Source organism: Canis lupus, chromosome 18, assembly GCF_003254725.2.
Source record: "Canis lupus dingo isolate Sandy chromosome 18, ASM325472v2, whole genome shotgun sequence".
Lineage (NCBI taxonomy): Eukaryota > Metazoa > Chordata > Mammalia > Carnivora > Canidae > Canis > Canis lupus.
Genome location: NC_064260.1, coordinates 35,043,333 through 35,062,162, shown reverse-complemented (window position 1 = coordinate 35,062,162; position 18,830 = coordinate 35,043,333). Strand labels below are relative to the sequence as shown.

The 18,830-nt window shown below is 40.1% G+C and overlaps 1 protein-coding gene across 9 annotated transcripts in view; it reads right to left on the bottom strand.

Moving 5' to 3' along the window:
• Positions 1-18,830, bottom strand: part of WT1 (WT1 transcription factor) — a 48,768-nt gene that overhangs the window by 16,929 nt on the left and 13,009 nt on the right. For 6 of the 9 annotated variants that reach the window (XM_049096572.1, XM_049096573.1, XM_025452398.3 and 3 more), the window contains 2 exons: positions 15,351-15,428; positions 14,247-14,297 (listed from right to left, as the gene is read on the bottom strand). In XM_049096572.1, the coding sequence (XP_048952529.1) occupies positions 14,247-14,297; positions 15,351-15,428 (129 nt within the window). The remainder of the gene's footprint in view (positions 1-14,246; positions 14,298-15,350; positions 15,429-18,830) is intronic. The other 3 variants (XM_035701472.2, XM_025452400.3, XM_035701475.2) reach the window with 1 other exon arrangement.

The following is an 18,830-nucleotide window of genomic DNA, read 5'->3' as shown; positions in this document are numbered from 1 at the left end:
AACTATTAGCTTAGATGGTCAAGGAAAACCAAGCTCTTCCTCCAAGAGAATTATACTGAAAAAGTTCCAGGGACTATGCTTCAGATTTCTACCCCAAGGGAGATCTGGGTCTCTTGATTGCTCGGTGAATTAAGCGAGTGAAGGAAGAATTCTTAGAGGTCTAGAGCCAAAAAGCCTTCTAAGAAGGGCAAGGAGCTACCACCCAGTGAAGAGGTTTCTGGGGCCAAAGATGTACTTTCCAAATAAATCAATCATAAAGCCCTGGATAGTTGGGGAGTAAAAATTTATCATGACCCAGAGACAAGAGTGTTATCATTCATGGAGCAGCCCTAGAGTGGAGTATGAATCCCAAATCTGCCTTAGGGTAGAAATGTTTGCAGTGGGTAGATCTACCTTCCAACTCAGATAATGAGGAGGAAAGTAAGGACTGTGCTCTTCCAGCCAAGGACTGGTAATTATATGAACCCAGTGTTGCCAAATCTTTCCATTTTCCAGAAAAGTCAGAAATCAATATTTTTATATGAGATCACTTCAGCTTTAAATTCTGGCAAATGGAGCACCTTGGTGGCTCAGTCAAGTCTCTTGATTTTGGCTCTGGTTATGGTCTCGGGATCATGAGATCAACCCTGCATCAGGCTCCATGCTCAGCAAGGAATCTACTGGAAGGATGCTCTCCCTTTGGCCTTCCTACCCATTCTCTCTCTCTCTGTCTCTGTCTCTCTCTCCCCTCAATCAATCAACTAAAAATTCTGGCAAATAATTGAGATTTTATAGAATCACTGTCAGGTCAGACAAAATATCTCTGGCCTAAGGGCCACCAGTTTGCAACCTCAGCTTTAAAGGTTATGCAAGGAATTTTAAGTTACAAACTGGATAATTTTGTCTTGATTTTGTTGTCTCCTGCCACATGGCAACAAAGTAGAGTGGGGATATATTTAATTCTTTGAAAACTGAGTATTAGAACTCTTTAAACCCTTGAACACTGAAAAAGAAGCTGTACTAGTACAGCAGACATGGCCAATGCCACTAGGCCAAAATCCAGAGGCACTTTTCATCTACAGGGATCAGTGTTTCACCTCTAAATTTCATGGGCCCAGTTGCTGGTAGGTTTAAACATTGAAGCTTTAGGCAGGAAAGTGCAAATCCCAGCATATCGGTTTTCTACAGCTGCTGCAACAAATTATCACAAACCTGGAGGCTTAAGACATAAATACATTCCCTTAGAATTCTGGAGATCAGAAGTCTAAAAATCAGCCTCCCTGTCCTAAAGTCAAGGTGTGAGCAGGGCTATTTTCTTCTGGAGGCCAAGGAGAAAATCTCTTTGTCTTGCCCAGTTTCTAGGACTTGCTTGCATTCCTTGGTCCTTTCTTCACATTACTCTGTCCTCTTGCTTCCTTTGTCACATCTTCTACAACTCCTCTGTTGTCAAATCTCCCCTGTGTCTTCTTCTTATAAAGGCACTTATTATGTTTTATGTTTAGGGCCTGCCCAGATAATTCAGGATAATCTTCCACTTCAAGATCCTTAACTTAATCATACCTGCACAGTCCCTTGAGCTACACAAGGTATCATTCACAAGCTCCAAGAATTAGGACTGAGATATCTTTCGGGGTCATTATTCAATCTACTATACCAAGAGAACCAGATTTATTCAGTTTCTTGCAGATGCATTTTAAAGAGTTAAATTAATCTGAGTTCTTTATCTCCAGATTAATCTATAAGACTAGTCCAAAAGAGACACGACAAACACCTCCCCATCAGAACTTCATAACATAAAATGAGACTAGGTAAGTAAAGCGCACTGTTCAGCACATGGTATGCCCTCAATAAATGTTCACTATTACTTAATTAGTAAGATCTTCATTCTACAGCAAAGGATATGGAAATTTAAGAAGACACTGAGTTATCTGCCCAAAGTCAGACTGATGGGGTTTGAATGCAGGTCAGTCCAGCTCTCTTCCTTCAAAACTAGCTCGACAATCCGAGTGGTATAACCCCAGCCTGGGTTCACTTCTATCATCAAGACACTTGACTAATCCCCAGCTATTTTCTCCAGTGGTATGAATGAAATTAGACTTGCTGAAGGTTTAAAAATGTCGTGGGAGTGGGTAGGATAAGATAAGGGGAGCAGTCAGGAGGAGCAAGTTCAAGACACTCACTTTTCAGTACACTCCAGCTTCTGCTCTGAGGCACAATATTTATTTTGGTACAAAGCAAGCACAAAGCTAGCTGATAGAAGTGGCCTGCTTATATGCAACAAAGCAACCAAAACTGAGCATCATTTTTACAAAAGGAAATTCTTTCCACCTAACTGGGAAAACAAAGTAAACAGAAACAGTTATCAGCAGACCATACACCTCATGGCTTCCTTCTTGGTGGTGGTGTGGACTATATGTTTTCCTAAATAGCTTTAAAATGCATAAATATATATCCTGAGAAAGTTTGCTTTTCCTAGACAGCTTTAAAATACATAAACATGTGTCCTTAGAAAGTTTGTGAAAAGAGAAAAATGTCCCTCATATAACACAAATTATGAGCTTTCTTCATGCTAAAACCTTTACATTGAGGTTTGGCCCAGAAAAAAAAAAAAAAAACTTAACATTAGAAGAGTAGCTTCTTTAGAAATGATTAATTTTGATATTCCACAGGCACAAGAAGATTAATAAAAAGGAATTGAGGTTTTACAGATGAGGAAAACCAGAGCTGCCCTGAAATCCCTTATCAACAGAGGAGGTTAAAAAAAAAAAAAAAAAAAAGAGAAAAAAAGAAAGAAAGAAAGAAGAAAGAAAGAAAGAAAGAAAGAAAGAAAGAAAGAAAGAAAGAGAAAGAAAGAAAGAAAAGAGGACTTTTGAAGGTAATTAGCATTTGATACAAATATTCAAAAAAGGAAAAACCTCCATCTGTGACTTCTCTCTCCTGCCTCTAGTCCTTGGCCAGGTGGGCATCCCCCCATCTTTACCTCGGTCTTCTCACCTCTGCAGAGTTTAATCAGGTTGAAGGAAAGCACCTGGGGAGACTTCAAAGTCTTGCATATGCAGAAAATGGAATTTACCCATCCACCCCTCTTCTCTGTCCATCCTTGATACTCAGGCTTATGAGATGCTTGAGTGCTTAATTCCTCTTGGTGTTGAAAATACACTTTGCCACAAGCCTTGAGAACCATCACCCCTGGCTAGTGTGCCACTTCTGAGGGAAAAGAGGACTGGAACCATGTTCAAAAAGTGTGCATCCTTAAAGGTTAAACACAAGAGATGGGGCTAAACACACCACTCTTGCTAAAATAAAATAAAATAAAATAAAAATAAAATAAAATCTAATCAAGCTTCCAGACCTAACTATGTATTTATAGGAACTACAGGGAATGGAGGCCCAAAGTTAAAAGACTATAAGAGGAAGCAATCTGCAGAATCCAGATTGTGAGATTTTCTACTGACCAACTGACTTGCTGTCTCTAACGTATCAGTAGCATGAGAAAGAATGTGTAGGTTTAAAAGCTTTACTGAATGAAAATCTAAGTTCCCTGTAGCCAAAGTATTTTCAGAACTCACTTTCATATCCACTTATAAGATCTAACTTGGGAAAATGAATACACAAGGAATTTTCTTTCTGTACATAGTCAGAGGTGATGGCAACCCAGCACGATCACTTGCAGCTCAACGTGAATGCTATTTGATTCTCTGTCTGAACGTGATGTGTTCAGGGCAATATTTAAATAAAATTCTGCACAAACATCCACAGCAATGTCATCTGGCCATCCTCTGTTCTTTTCGTAATTTCATCATTTAGAGTGGGAATATAGCAAATCAATGGGTATATCAAAGTCAAAGGGTTTTTTCTGTTCCTGAGAATATCCAAGTGATGCAGTTTCTTTTATGAATCCAGCGGAGAAACCAGAACTTAAAAAATGAAACAACCAAGTTAAATTTGATTGAGTTTTAAAAAAAACAAAAACAAAACTACAAGTAATGTCTGCAGTCTGATGATTCATGAGTATAAAATTTCCCCAGAAGTACAGTCTACAGAAAACAACCAGCTATTTTTTTTTTTTTGCTCAAAAAAATGTGTCTTCCTCCCCAACTCAGGTGTTTCATTTCAGTTCACATCTCAAGACAACGATGCATTTTTGACTTTTAACAAAAACCTAATCTATCTTGTGTCACTTTTCATTAAAGAGCATATTATGGAACTTTTAATGAACACTTTTCCCATGAGCATTAGAAAGAAGGCTTCTCCACTCCATCCCTCATTTACTTTCTCTCCAAGTTTCATACACCCCTATGGCATCCAGTTACAAAGTTATCTGGAGAGGAAGAGGGCTCATGCCACTTTTATTAACTTTGACTGATTTACTTATTTACCTATCTATTTATTTATTTATTATTATTTGGACAGAATCCAAAGCAGACTCCACGCTGAGCACAGAGCTTGACTGTAAGATCATGACCCGAGCTAAAACCAGGAGTCAGACACCTAATGGACTGAGCCACCCGGGCGCTCCCTGACTTTGGCTCTTTTAATTCTCTGTTGAGTATCTCTTTTCTGCCCATTCCACATCTATCCCACCTTCCTCTGGAAATATGGCCCTCCTCCTTTCCAGGGGACCACTTTTCTTCTACTCCTGCCCTCAGATTCCAGGGATGGACATATGCTCAGGACCTGGCCAATCAGATCACTGCATTCTCTAGCCACGTGACCCAGCCCGGGCCAGTCAGCGCCTTCTCTGGGCCTTTTGTTGGAAAAGAGCCAATAGAAGAGGTATCCTCCCTGTGAGCCTGTAGATGCCCAAAACCAAAGCTACTTTTTCCACAATGGCAAGAGCCTAAGAAGGCAGCCTGCACAGAAAACAGCAGAGACAAGAGACAATGAAACAGTATCCTAATGAGCCCCTGAATCCAGACCTGGGGTTTTAAAATACAATATAGGAAGTTACTAAATTTAAGTTTCCCCTTTGACCATGCCAGTTACAACTGGAGTTTTGCCACCTGCTGTAGAAAAAGTCTTAATTCACGCATAATCTAGCAGTTACCTAAAAGTCACTGGATTTATTTCCTTAGTGAATTTTCAAAATACAGAGTATCTATAAATGAGTACTGGTCCCTTCAAAGTATTACCTTCTGGAAGATGCATACTTGTTGTAGCAATGCTATCATTGGTATTCCTCTTTTGGAAGTTTCTCTATGGTCATGGCTCCTGTCTTCACGTCTCATGCAACCTGGTCATTGGCTGCTGTTCAACAGGGCACACAGACTGAGTGGCTGACAGCCTGACAACAATGCTTGTATAAATCAGTCCTTAGGAACCATTGAGCCTTCCTCAACACCTGAAATGGTACACAAACCTCCTCCAACTGACCCTTTCCCTGCTATTTAGCACACAGAGCAGAGCTAAGAGATATTTTAAATATTTAAATCCAGTTTCTCACAACAGTTTGAAGAGAACACAGCCCAAGAACACCACAATTTTACCGGCCACTATCACTTGGAAGAATATTTTTTGGCACGACTTTCATTCCTATTTCAACACACACAAACACAGGAACTATATTTTCATAGACCACCTCAATCAGATCATATAAGAAATCTCTGGATCTCTCCTTACATGTGTCTGGTATTGAAGTGATAGTTTACCCAAATCCCAATTTGATCTAACTTATTGGGTTCACTGTTCTCAAAGCCTTGGTTCTATGGCCAGAAACTGCTGCTAGATACCAAGAACAGCTGTCCCAGATCCACATGGGAGACAAATCTCACACAGGACGGAGGGAGCAGGATCTTCTCAGCCTGGATTCCTAAAGGCTCTTACCCAGCTTGCTTTTATACTCTTGAATCTGAAAAAGTTTACTCAACTATGCTCAATTACATTTTATTTTTATTTTTATTATTTATTTATTTATTTATTTATTTATTTATTTATTTATTTATTTTCAATGACATTTAAAAAAAAAACCTGTCCTCCCTAAAACACCAGGATCAAGCAAAGGGTTCTAAAGATTAATATGTCCTCTGCTTCTCCACTGTTGAAACGGAGGCTTGCAGGTATGAAGGCTGTGTGCATAAATCATCTTTTCCTCAAGTCCCATCCTCCAAACGAATGTTAGTAACACAACAAAGTATTTCAAGGTGAAGAAACAAAGGAAAAATCCTCATAATATATTCATGGAATCACACTCATTCTCAAAGAAATTCTGAAGCTAGAGGCATTACTGCTAAAAAGTCTTGAAAAGGAGGAAATTCAAAATAGACATCTGACACAGAATAAGACTTGAAAAAATGTTGAGGAATGCCATCCATATTCTTTTATTTTTTTAAAGATCTACTTATTTTATTTATTTATTTTTATTAAGATTTTATTTATTTATTCATGAGAGAGAGAAAGAGAAAGAGAAAGAGAAAGAGAAAGAGAAAGAGAAAGAGAAAGAAAGAGAAAGAGAAAGAGAAAGAGAAAGAGAGAGAGAGAGAGAGAGTGGCGGAGACATAAGGCAGAGGGAGAAGCAGGCTCCCTATAAGGAGCCCGATCCAGGACCTGATCCCGGACCTCAGGATCATGCCCTGAGCCAAAGGCAGACACTCAGCCACTGAGCCACCTAGGTGTCCCTACTTACTTATTTCAGAGAGAGGAGTGGGGGAAAGGCAGAGGGAGAGGGAGAGAGAAACCTAAGCAGACTCAATACTAAGCATAGAGCCTGACGCAGGGCTCCATCTCATGACCCTGAGATCAGATCTGAGCTGAAATCAAGTGTTGGCTGCTTAACCAACTACACCACTCAGGTGCCCCAGCTATCCACATTCTTGAAGAAAGGTTGAGTTTTTCTCCAAAAGTCAATCTTCTCCAAAACTAATTTTTAAAACTGATGCAATCCACTCGAAATTCTAATTAAGACTTAAAAAATAAACTTGTTATTTTAGAATTGTTTTACATTTACAGAAAAGTTTCTAAGATAATATAGATAGTTGCCATGTATCTCATACCCAGGTTCCTCTCTTATTTATGTCTCACATTAATATAAGTGCATTTGTCACAATTAATGAGCTAATATTGACAAAGACTTTCTTTTTTCATTTTTTTTTTAAAGAAGGAGAGTGTAAGTGCATGAGTAGGAGTGGGGAGGAGCAGAGGGAGAAGGAGAGAGAGAATCTTAAGGAGGCTCCACACCCAGCGCAGAGCCAGATGGTGCTGAGATCATGACCCTGAGCCAAAATTAAGAGTCAGACATGTAACCAACTGAGCCACCCAAGTGCCTCGATAAAGACTTTTTTTTTAATTAACAAAATGAATCTTAAATTTATGATTCATCTTGAATAATAAACAAGCGATAACAGCCAAAATTAGTTTGAAAAAAGGAATACAATGCTAGGAAACTCCTCCCTCTGTCTCTCTCTCTCTCTCCTTCGGTGTCTCTCATGAATAAATAAATAAAATCTTTAAAAAAGAAAAAACAAAGCTAGGAAACTTTTCTATCAGATTTTTAAACAAACTATAAAATTATACCAAAGAAAACAGTCTGATACTTAGCAAAAAGAATCAGATTGATCAAAAGAAGAGAGCAGAGTCTAGAAATGGATCCAAGGAATTTGATAGGCTCCAAGGATTAATAAAGGTAATATTTGTTTTTTTTAAAGATTTTATTATTTATTCATAAGAGACACATGGAAAGGCAGAGACACTGGCAGAGGGAGAAGCAGGTTCCCTGCAGAGAGCCCGATGTGGGACTCTATCCCAGGTCTCCAGGATCATGCCCTGAGCCAAACGCAGACGCTTAACCACTGAGCCACCCAGGTGCCCCATTATAAAGGTAATATTTGAAGTTAACAAGGAAAGACTGGATTATTTAAAATAGTTTGAGGATACTGGCTAATCCTCTAGATACAGGTCAGGGTGGAATCAAATTGCCAAATAAATGCAAGATGAACTAAATGTTTAAATATAAGAAGTTAAGTTTAAAAATATACCTCAAAATATCAACAAATAAGTAATTTAAAAAAATTGGGATGGGAAAATCTTTTCAGACAGGATACTAAAGCAAAAACTTGAAACCGTAAGACAAAAACTGATCATTTTTACTATAAAAGTAAAAATTTCTGACAGGAAAAAACAACACCATTAAGAGTTAAAATACAAATCAGAGAAAATACTTGAAGGGCACAGGACAACCAAAGGGTTAATATCCTTATAAACAAAGAACCCTTGCGGATCCAGGGTTGCTAGATAACCTATCCCAGCTCTTAGTCAGACACCAGTTTCCCATGGAGCCTCTTCTCTCTCAAGGACAGTGTTCCAGCAATTCTTTTATTTTTTTAATTTTTATTTTTTTAGATTTTATTTATTTATTCATGAGAGACACACACAGAGAGAGGCAGAGACACAGGCAGAGGGAGAAACAGGCTCCATGCAGGGAGCCCGATGTGGGACCCGATCCCGTGACTCCAGGATTAGGCCCTGGGCTAAAGGCGGCGCTAAACCACTGAGCCACCTGGGCTGCCAGTTCCAGCAAGTCTATCCTCTCCCACCAACAACTTTTTCCCTCTTCTTGACCATTCTCATCAGTAAACAAATATGCAGGTCCTTCTCTCTAAATATAAATAAATAAATAATAAAAACAGTAAGAAACCACCTTTTCCTGACATTCAATCCTCATTGAGTTAGAACCCCATTTCTTTGCTTCTTTGTGCAGCAAAACTCCATGCAAGTGTCTTTGTACAAGTGCCTATAGTTTATCTCCTCTTAGGATCTCTTAAACCCATCTCTGTGAGGCACCCCCCAACCCAATCTCTCCAGTGACAGCTACGGTTACTAGCTCGGTAAATGTTTCCAGGAGTTTCTCTCTGCAGATGCAAACACATCCTAATAAAAATTAGTGACCACTGCATGGTGAGATAACAGATACTTCTTCTCCTTTATGATGTTTTGGTACTGGCCTGAATTTTTAAATACATAAATTAAATAAATAAATAAATAAATAAATAAATAAATAAGCAAGCCTGTGTTACTTTTATAATCAAGAGGGAAAAAGTCGTTTTCATTGTAATAAAGTCACCATTTTAGCCTTAAGAACATTATATCTATGGCTTTGGTTTTAAAGAGTTAGAAATAAAGCTAGAGTAAATGAACTTTTTCACTTTTATTTTATTTATTTTTTTTTAACTTTTTCACTTTTAATAAGAAAAAAAAAACCTACTCAAACTCTTGTTTCAGAGAAGTGTTATATTATGGATGACTTTTTGCTGGTGTAGCTTCCATGTCCACCTTTTCCTAGTGGAGATTATGATTTTTTTTCCCCTTGGGTAAATGATAGGGAGAAGGATTCGTGGTAAGTAGAGGGTCTCAGAATGGCACAAAATGGGATCATAGACATGAGTGGTCCAAAATACTCTTTTAGGTCATGAAAGACATCCTCCACACATCTGATATACTTATCCTCCTCCAACACACACACACACACACACACACACACACACGTGCAGACACATGCACGCACACACCCCTTTATCAACAGGCTGGAATCCTACTTCCTCTTTCTCTGCTGAGGCCATCATCCTCCTCATATCCATCCTCGATCCTTTACCACCTCCTTGCTTTTCTATCTTTCCTGCTTGATCTCTTTCTTCTTCTGATCTGAAAAGACCCGTCATTTTCCTTCACCTTTACAAGATGAAAATGACTCCTTGCATAGAAATAAAATAGAAACATAGTGTGGAGATGATGTCTATCAAGCCCCAAATAGTTTTTTAAATGAAATGTTTTTAATATTTTCAAAAACCCTCTCTTGATAGTTGAAACATAGAACTTTGCCATGCCGACAGAAGCTGAGGCCCAATCATTTGTTATGAAAAGAAGAAAAGGCCACAAATGTATATGTTTGCATAGAAAAAGGTCCAGGGGATCCCTGGGTGGCTCAGCAGTTTGGCGCCTGCCTTTGGCCCAGGGCATGATCCTGGAGTCCCTGGATGGAGTCCCACATGGGGCTCCCGGCATGGAGCCTGCTTTTCCCTCTGCCTGTGTCTCTGCCTCTCTCTCTCTCTGTGTGTATATTTATTTATTATAAATAAATAAATAAATAAATAAATAAATAAATAAATAAATAAATTTAAAAAAAAAAAAAAAAGGTCCAGGGGCACCTGGGTGGCTCAGTCAGTTGTGTCAGACTCTTGATTTTAGCTCAGGCCCTGATATCACAGTTGTGAAATGGAGCCCCATGTTGGGCACTGGGCATGGAGCCTGCTTGGGATTCTCTTTCTCCCTCTGCCCTCCACCCCCCCAAAAAAGATCAAAGTCTAAGTGTATGCAACATAATATTAAACAGTAGTTTCATCTGAACTACTGGGGGGAGGGTGGTAATTTCCTTCCCTGTTTAGTTGTGTTTTCTAAGTGTTCTATATATCTTACTTTATTTATGAGAGACACAGAGAGAGAAGCAGAGACACAGGCAGAGGGAGAAGCTGGTTCCCTATGGGGAGCCCGACATGGGACTCGATCCCAGAACCCTGAGATCACAACTTGAGTCAAAGGCTGAGCCACCCAGTCATCCTTAAGTGTTCTATAATTTACAGACATTAAATAATGTAAACAGTTAACTATATTAATTGAATATATACCCAAAGAGAAAAAGGTGGGAAAGGCAACAGCCAAGGAGAGGAAACACGTAACATGGAAGTAAGAATTGAGGGCAAAGAAGCTAAGTCCTCTCCAGGTGCAAGGAACAGGAGACAGAGCTCAAATATCAGTCTCCACTGCCACCCTGCCAACCCAGGAGCCCCATGTTGGTCTTGGCAGTATGGCTACCCAAGGCAAGCAGCGTTCAAGGGAAGACAAAGGCCCACTTTCCTGGCATAAAGGTAACCATTTAGAAGGAGAGATGAACAAAGTTTGGCTGGGGGTGGAGCGGAGGATTTCACTCAGGAATGCTCATACTCACAGAACTATTTCTCTCCACCTTTGCTCTGCATCCCAAGCTCCAGGAGTCACTTAAAAGCAGACTATCTATTTTCAAGAAGTAAATCTCTTAGACGAATACCTTATGTTTATGAGCTGGAATGGGAAGGTGCTGGGCTGTGTATTGGAACTCCCGGCCAGAGAAGACAGTTATCTCTTTTGGCACAGGTTCCCAGGGATGAGACCATGTCTAGCGGGGATTTTCTCCAGATTCGACAGCCTTGGCCCTACCAAAACGCACAGCTTTGTTTTCACCATACATCACTCATCGTGAGGCTTTCGTTTTTCCTTTCAACCATCCCCAGGTCAAACACTGTGTGTTCCCACCAGTCCATGAACTTCTTGGGCCAGCAAAGGGACATTCATTCCGCTCAGCACTCCTTTCACATTTCTATTGTGTTCAATTTCCCACTCCCCCTGCCCAGCTCCCAAGAGAATAACTTCTTCCTTGTTTTAATAACTTGGATCGCCGTCAAGGTTGATGTGTTACTCCATTTTGCAGGATATTTTCTTCAGAAGAGACAAAACAGAGACCAACGGAGTAGCTGGGGCTTGTGAGCAGCTTTAGGAAATCATCGGCCATTAAGAACATATGGGGAAAAGGCTTTTAAAGAAATAAAAAGCAGACAACGAACGCAAAGGCACCTAAACAGAATTATTCTTAAAGGTGGACTAACGCTTAGAAGGGATCCCTGGCAATTTTCTCTTCCAGTGACTCACTTAAAAAAATCTACTTTCATTTGTGAGTGACAAAAAAAAAGGGTCAGAGTTAAGAAAGTGGGTTCAAGAAGAACTTTATCTTAAATTGGAATATAATACTCTCTTATTTGAGGTCATAAAAGTAGTTCTGATCCCAATGGGCAACAGAGATCAGAAAATGAATAAAGAGAGGAGGCGGGAGGAGTAAATCAGGGGCAGGAGTATCCCCTCCTCCCCATTATATCATGTTTTCATCTCATCTTGCCCATGTTCTCCCTAAAAATCCTATCCCCACCCATTGTAATAGCACTGCTCCCTGACATGTAATGAAAGATGTCTCCAAGGACTTGCTTAATACACAAGAAAAAAAAAAAGCCTATTCTTTTTTAAGTAAAATTTTCAAGAAAAAAAGACATGAACAAATATTTAATGGGGTTTGTCTGGAGTTCATGATCTTTTTTAATTAAAAAATTGGGATACTGCCTCATTTTTTATGAATGATATGGAAATTATCTTTTTTTCTCCAAAATATGAGGTAAACATCTAGTTTTATAACTACTGTATCACCATGATATTTCTTACCAGTGATTTCAAATAGTGTCAAGACACTAGCTATGGATTTAAGTAATAAAAAATTTATCTTTCTTCGTGGAGTATCTTTAATCAAATGTATTTTCCATACTAGCAGCGTTTTCATACCATGGCAAAAGGAAATGAATATGGCATCAGAGAGAAGAATGACTCCTACCCAGATTGTGTCTTCCCTGGAGAAAAGCCCAATTTTCTACTGGAGTAACGGATTCAATTGAATTCAGTTTTCAGCAATTCAGGGGCTTGGAGGAAAGAGCCAAGGAGTAGTCATTTTTAAGGGCCATAAGAGAGGCGAAATGTGGGTCATGACACATCAGGGTGTCGTAAAATCAATTTATGCATCACAACAAGCATTTTAAAGTTCACATTGCTGTGTGAAATTGGGTTAGGTGGCTTAGTCTCTCCACCCTCCTCATCTGAAAGATGGACACACCATAGTATCCTAGGATTGTCACAAGGTCAAAGGAGAAAACCTACATAAAGCCCCTTACACAAAGCCAAGTAATGTTAACGTCCACCCTTAGGTAAATGTTCAAGTCAGAAATGGAAGCGGACTTCAGTAGACTTACAACACATTCTAAAGGGATAAATCCACAGTGTGAGAGAAGATGTTAGAAAATTAGACAATTGCAACTTTGCTCTCCAAATAGTTGTTCTTCTGTAGGACTACCTACTGGAGGCATTTTATCCTTTTCATTCAGCTTTCTGAATAAAAATAGTATTCAAGAAATTCATCATTTTGGTTTCAGAAATCCTTTTCCAAAATGTAAGCACCAGACCAATAAAAACTTTTCTAGTTTTTTTTTCATTAAACAAAACAAACTATTCACACTTCGTACTTCATCCTTACAATATGGCTTCTGATTCCCCAGCAAGTGACTAATATCATGTGTCTAAAGACCTTAAAAGGTATCAAAATTATCTCAACTAATGGAAAGACCCAGAGTCAAACACATGCCAAGAGTCCCTATCTGTAACTTTTGTAATTAAGCAAACAAACAAACCCTGTATTCCAGCATGAAGAAATTTTAAAAATTGATACATACTACTCACTTCACAATCATGTTCTATCTACTCTTGGCATTTAATGTGGGGACAGCTTCTGAATTCTGAGAAGAGGAGAGAGAAGAAAAGGAAGGGATCCAGAAAGAAAGGGTGAGAGCAAGAAGCCAAGAAACCTCAGACAAGTTGAGTGTAGGTAGAAAGAAAAATGCTGAAATTGTCAGTAGCCCCTTGGATGGAAGTGTGGAAAGGAAAAATTCAAATCAACAGGCTTTTTAACTTTTGGGTCGAAAGAGAGGAAGTTGAGATTTGGATAAAATAGCAGGAAAAAATGGAGGATGGGGGTGGAGAGAAGGATCTAACAGTAAGTCCTGAAAGACTGAAAAACAACCCTGCTGACCACTGAAGGATGATCCAAAAGCCAAGACAGAGCCAAGAAAAAGAAAGGAGGAAGAGGGAGACCAATTCTGGTGTTCAAGCAGAGAAAATAAAATCAAAAGAAATAGCTTCAGAAATGTCCCAGGGTGCAGGCTGTAGGGCTGGGGAAGGCACAGATGTCTGAGAATGAAAAAAAGAAAAGTTTTTGTAAGAATTCTGGCTACAGTCTTGGGGTAAAAATTAAGTTCTCCCTGAGAGATTTAAAAGCAAATAGAGAAAAAGCAAGCTATGTATGGCTGGAAGATTTGACTTATCTAACTGGAATATGAATAATACCACAAATTTTGTGTTTTATAGAACATTCCAGAGGAAATGAGCAGAGTTCCTACAGCATTGTTGTAAAAGTTGTTTTCTAGGAGTACTTGGATGAGAAATGTCACCACCTCCATTTTTGCCCACAGTTAAATAAGAGAACAGAGAGAGACAGAGACAGAGACCGAGAGAGAGAGTGAGCAAGAGTCTTCCCATCCTTTTGCACCATCTACTACCCTGATTACCCACTGTCAATGCTAACTCCTGCAGCACCCCAGGAGCCAGTCAACAAGGCCTACATCATTTGCTTTGCCATCATCGTATCGTCCACTCACTTGCTCTGCCCTTCTGTCCATTTCACTGAGCTGGAGCTCCCAGCAGCAACTCTAGAAGAGAAGAAGAGGCGGGGAATGGGGAATGGAGCATGCATGGCTCTAGCAAGCCCCCCAGATCCCAGAATCCAATGAGAAGCGACTAATACACAGAGATGTGCAGCTAGTTGTCTAGTCCAGAGTGTTGGATTTAGTCTCTCGTGCCACTGGGGCTGGTGGTAGGGGGAAGGCAGCACAGGCAGGCCAGAAAGAGCCTCTGCTTTAGAATTAGATCCAGGCTTAGAATCCCAGCTCTACTACTTCACATGATGTGACCTTGGGAAGTTACTTAATTCTCTGGTTTGTTTACTTGGAAAACAGGGTAACAATACCTAAGCCTTACAGTGTTGTTAGGAAGAGTAAGTGAGGTGACCTAGAAGAGCACTTGCTGCATCACAGGGACTTCACTGGAGTCCTACGCTAATGCCCACTGACTCAGACTTGTTAGAAAGTGAAAAAGTGAGTTCTTGTACTGTTGAAAGCAAGTCCCACCTATCTGCCTTTCAAAATTTCCCGGGGCAAAGAATCTCCCCTGCCTATGCTATGTTCTCCCTGTTGCGACTGTCTATCGAGCATGAAGAAAACCTGTGGGTGCAACCAGGTATGAGCACCTCTGACTCGGAAACGTCCTAATCATCAGCACTCAAATGTGAGTTTGGATCCTGGGTGTTATGAACTAAATAATGTATTTCTCGATAAGATAACGTAATAGTTAATATCTGTGATATCACTAGCAAAATAAACATTAAATGAGGTTGAACTGACACGATTTTGAAGAACTCTAAAATGCTCAGTAAGTAAAGGCCAGATAATGTTTTCTCAATATTCTCACCTCCCTTGTTCAGGATACACACAAAAATCCCTATTCATATTCCCGAAAATTTAATACTGAACACAATCCACTAGCTGGGGGAGGGAGGAAAGCATCTTAATTCTCCAGAGAGCCAGGACTATTTTTCTAAAACTGCAGTTTCTCCATGAGCTATAAGCACCTTTAAATGGTTCAAACAGGTATATGCTTTTGTTTAAGGGCAATTGAACAAATAAAGTTCAATTTATTGAACTTACCCCTTTAAAGTGGCTCCTAAGTTCATCTGATTCCAGGTCATGCATTCAAGCTGGGAGGTCATTTGGTATAAATTGTCACTGTTAGAAAAACATCCAGAGTTAGAAATACATAACTACAAAAAATATATACAATTATTTCTTCAAAAAGCAACGGCGTTTTACCTTTTCTTTGCAGTGAAAGCCTCCACATTTTCCAAAACAACAGAAAATGTGAGTCTGAAATGATTTTCATTTCACCCCACTGATTCCTGTATTCACTTCACACAGAGCAGAAAGGATGTAAGAGTAATCTGGAAGCCTTTTTTAAAAACTTTAGTAGAGCAAACACTGAAGCTTCTAAAAAGGTATTAAACCTTTCCAGGGGAAGAGGCTAAAGGGAGTGGAACTCTTGAAAGGCAACACAGGCCGGATAACTCAACATTAAAGTTAAAAGCCTGGAGCTGAAAGTAAAAAGATGGCAGATTAATTATTCGTGAAAAGGCCATTAAGTTGTTTTAATCAAAAGAAGTATCATGTGGATTATGAGGGTCTGAAAAGTCAAAGAATGATGGGTGGTGGATGGTCTAATATGCGAGGATGTGACAAGCAAAAGGAAGAGGATGGTAAAGTGTACACACAACCAAAGGAATTCCTCTTTAGAAATTTTATAATCTTGGTACAAGTTGAATGGGAAAAAAAAGAAAAAGAAAAGAAATAAAAAAGCCCTAGGCCCACTTCTATCAAGCTCTAAGAAGGAAAATAATGGCTGATCATTTACATCAAGACCCCAGAGGAGAAAGTACACTAGCATGCGAGAAACAAAAGTCATTCTCTCCTCTCCTCTTATATCTATCTCATTCCTAGAAGAGCAGCACATAAATCAATTAGCAGAAATCTCCTTAATTACCAAGCTGTTAGGAATCTATTCAGTCCTGAGCTGAAATGGTTAATTATGAAATTTGAGACCCACAGATGAATGGGCTGTCTGGGGGCCCTTGGTCTAAACACATGCCAGAGGAATCCCTTCACTGTCCCTTCATGGCAGGAGCGAAAGAGAGAAGCTTCCAGTGTCTCATGTGGGGTATCAGGCCCCAAACCTCGACAATCTCCATCCCGTGGTGGCATGCCTTTGGATTGCTTCATCGGGCAGAGGCAACACCAAATTTTAATAATTTAGAGAAGGTTTTGTCTGGCCAGCCACACTGGGAACTTGTGGAGGGGTCAGGGAAATCACAGCAACCTGGAATAAATGGATACGGTGCTCCCTCTAGGCAGAGCTTGATAAATCATGGCACAGTCCCTCTGCCGTTCGAATAATCACTCTGAAAATGATCTGGAACTCCTTCGTGGCGGGCACACGGGGGGATAAGGAGAAAATCAGATTCCAGGAGGGAATTTTACATATGAAATGTGAAGTGACTTCAAACTCGAAGTATGCGTCTTTTCATTAGTCAGTGTGTATCTGGGTCCCATCATTCATGCTCGGGTCTGACCGGCTATTATGCTACTACAATATCCTACAGATCAATGGAAAAAAAAAAAAGATTACTTTCTCCTGCAGCTTCTCCATTTGCAGTAGCGGCCCGTGCTGGTCTGTGCCACTACGTTTCGCAATTCCACAAATTCTTGCTGTAAGGCCGATGTAATTAATTCCTGAAGGACCCCAATTTTTATTAGAAGTGCCAGCCCTGCTGCATTTAACACAGAAGAGTTTCTTGAACTTTCTTTGGGCTGACAGCTCATTAATAAGCAGCCTCCTCCACAATCTCTACTGGTTTTTGTTCTCTTGCGCCTTTTCATCAAGCAATCCATTTATTAATCTTGCCATTAATCTCGGCCAACGGGCATTGTATTCCCCAGGCAGCGTTGTATTTTTGTCACTGATTTTTAAAAAATTGTTCACCAGCTAAAATCACTCAGCTCCAGTTGACAATTTTCCTAGGTCCTATTGGGAGGTGGGACCTTTCTGAAATTATTTCATCTTTGCATAAGACTAAGACCCTAATTTTCAAGAGAGCTGAGAAGCAAGATGAGGGAAAGAAGCTTATGCACATGGATTAATGAGTTCCAAATATCTCACTTTATGATTTAGGAATTTTCTCACAGGCTTAAAGGATAGTCCAGTAGATTCCTAAGGGTCTCTATAAGGAAGGACCCCAGAGACCAACTATTTTTAAGGGCATTCTCTCAGCCCCCAGAAAGCAAACTTCCTCAAATATACAGTCTATGTCTTCCAGATATGTATCTTCCAATGTGTGTTTAATAAATACTCTATACTGCACTGGTATGATAGCTACTGCTCAGACATAACTATCGAGAACTTGAAAAATGGCCAGTGCCACAAGCTGAAATTAGATTTTGACTATTTTAAAATAGAATATTTTAAAAATAAATTTCACGGTATTATTTTTTTAATGCAGCTACTAACAAATTCCAAATATATGTGGCTTGCATTGGTTCTAAAAAATTTTTTTCTTTTAAGATTTTATTTATTTATTTGACAGAGAGAGCGAGAGAGCACAGGCAGGGGAGATGGAGAAGCAGGATCCCCGCTGAGCAGGGAGCCTGATGAGGGGCTCCATCCCAGGACTCCAGGATCGTGACCTGAGCTGAAGTCAGATGCTCAACAAACTGAGCCACCCGGGTGCCCCTGGCTACTAGCATCGGTTTTATTGAACAGTACTGCTCTATAAGTTTTAGGACCTTGAGCCAATCAGTTCAGCTCTCTGCCCCTCCCCATTTTCTCATCTGCCAAATGGAAATATTAATCTCCATCAATCTAACCCTACAGGGATATTGTAAAGCCCTCACAGTGGCTCTCTGAAGAACACAGAAAATATATTTTAATTTTTTCTAATGTATCCAATTTCACACAGTGCTTTTTCACACATCTTCAATATGTCCCACAACTTTGCGAGGCAGGTATAGTTACGATCCCCATTTATTAGAGGAAGATTAGGGCTCAGAGAAGTGCCTGAGCTTGCCTGATGCCCCCACCTCACCTGCCGCACCCCTCGGGAGGCATCCTGGCATCATTTGGCCTCACAGCTCACCCTCTACCACTTCAACGATAGTAATCATAACACAACAATAATGCAGACAAGTCCAGAGTTGAAAGAGAACATGCCCGGGGAAGCCTTGTGACAGTTCTCCGTCTCCAGAAAGTTCTAAGACGCAAGATGCCTGACATAGCCTTTTAAGCAAAGAACAGTATGCCAAGATCACAGGAGGAGCCCCACGTCTTGTTTTAGTGGTCCTAACAGCTCAGCTTGCAAATCCTCTAGGGGAGAGAGAAGATGGGAAGGGCTGATAGGAGAGACGGAGTTTTGGAAAATCCCCAAGCTACGACTAGGTTTCCTGAGTCCAGTGATAGGATCGGAGCAGCATTTTAACCACATCCTGCCTTCTGCGGCCTGGGGTTCCTCAGGGCCTCGGCCCGTCAGCTTGGCTGGCACAGCCTCTTCACTGGAAGTCAATGACAGCATGGCAGCAACTGCTGTC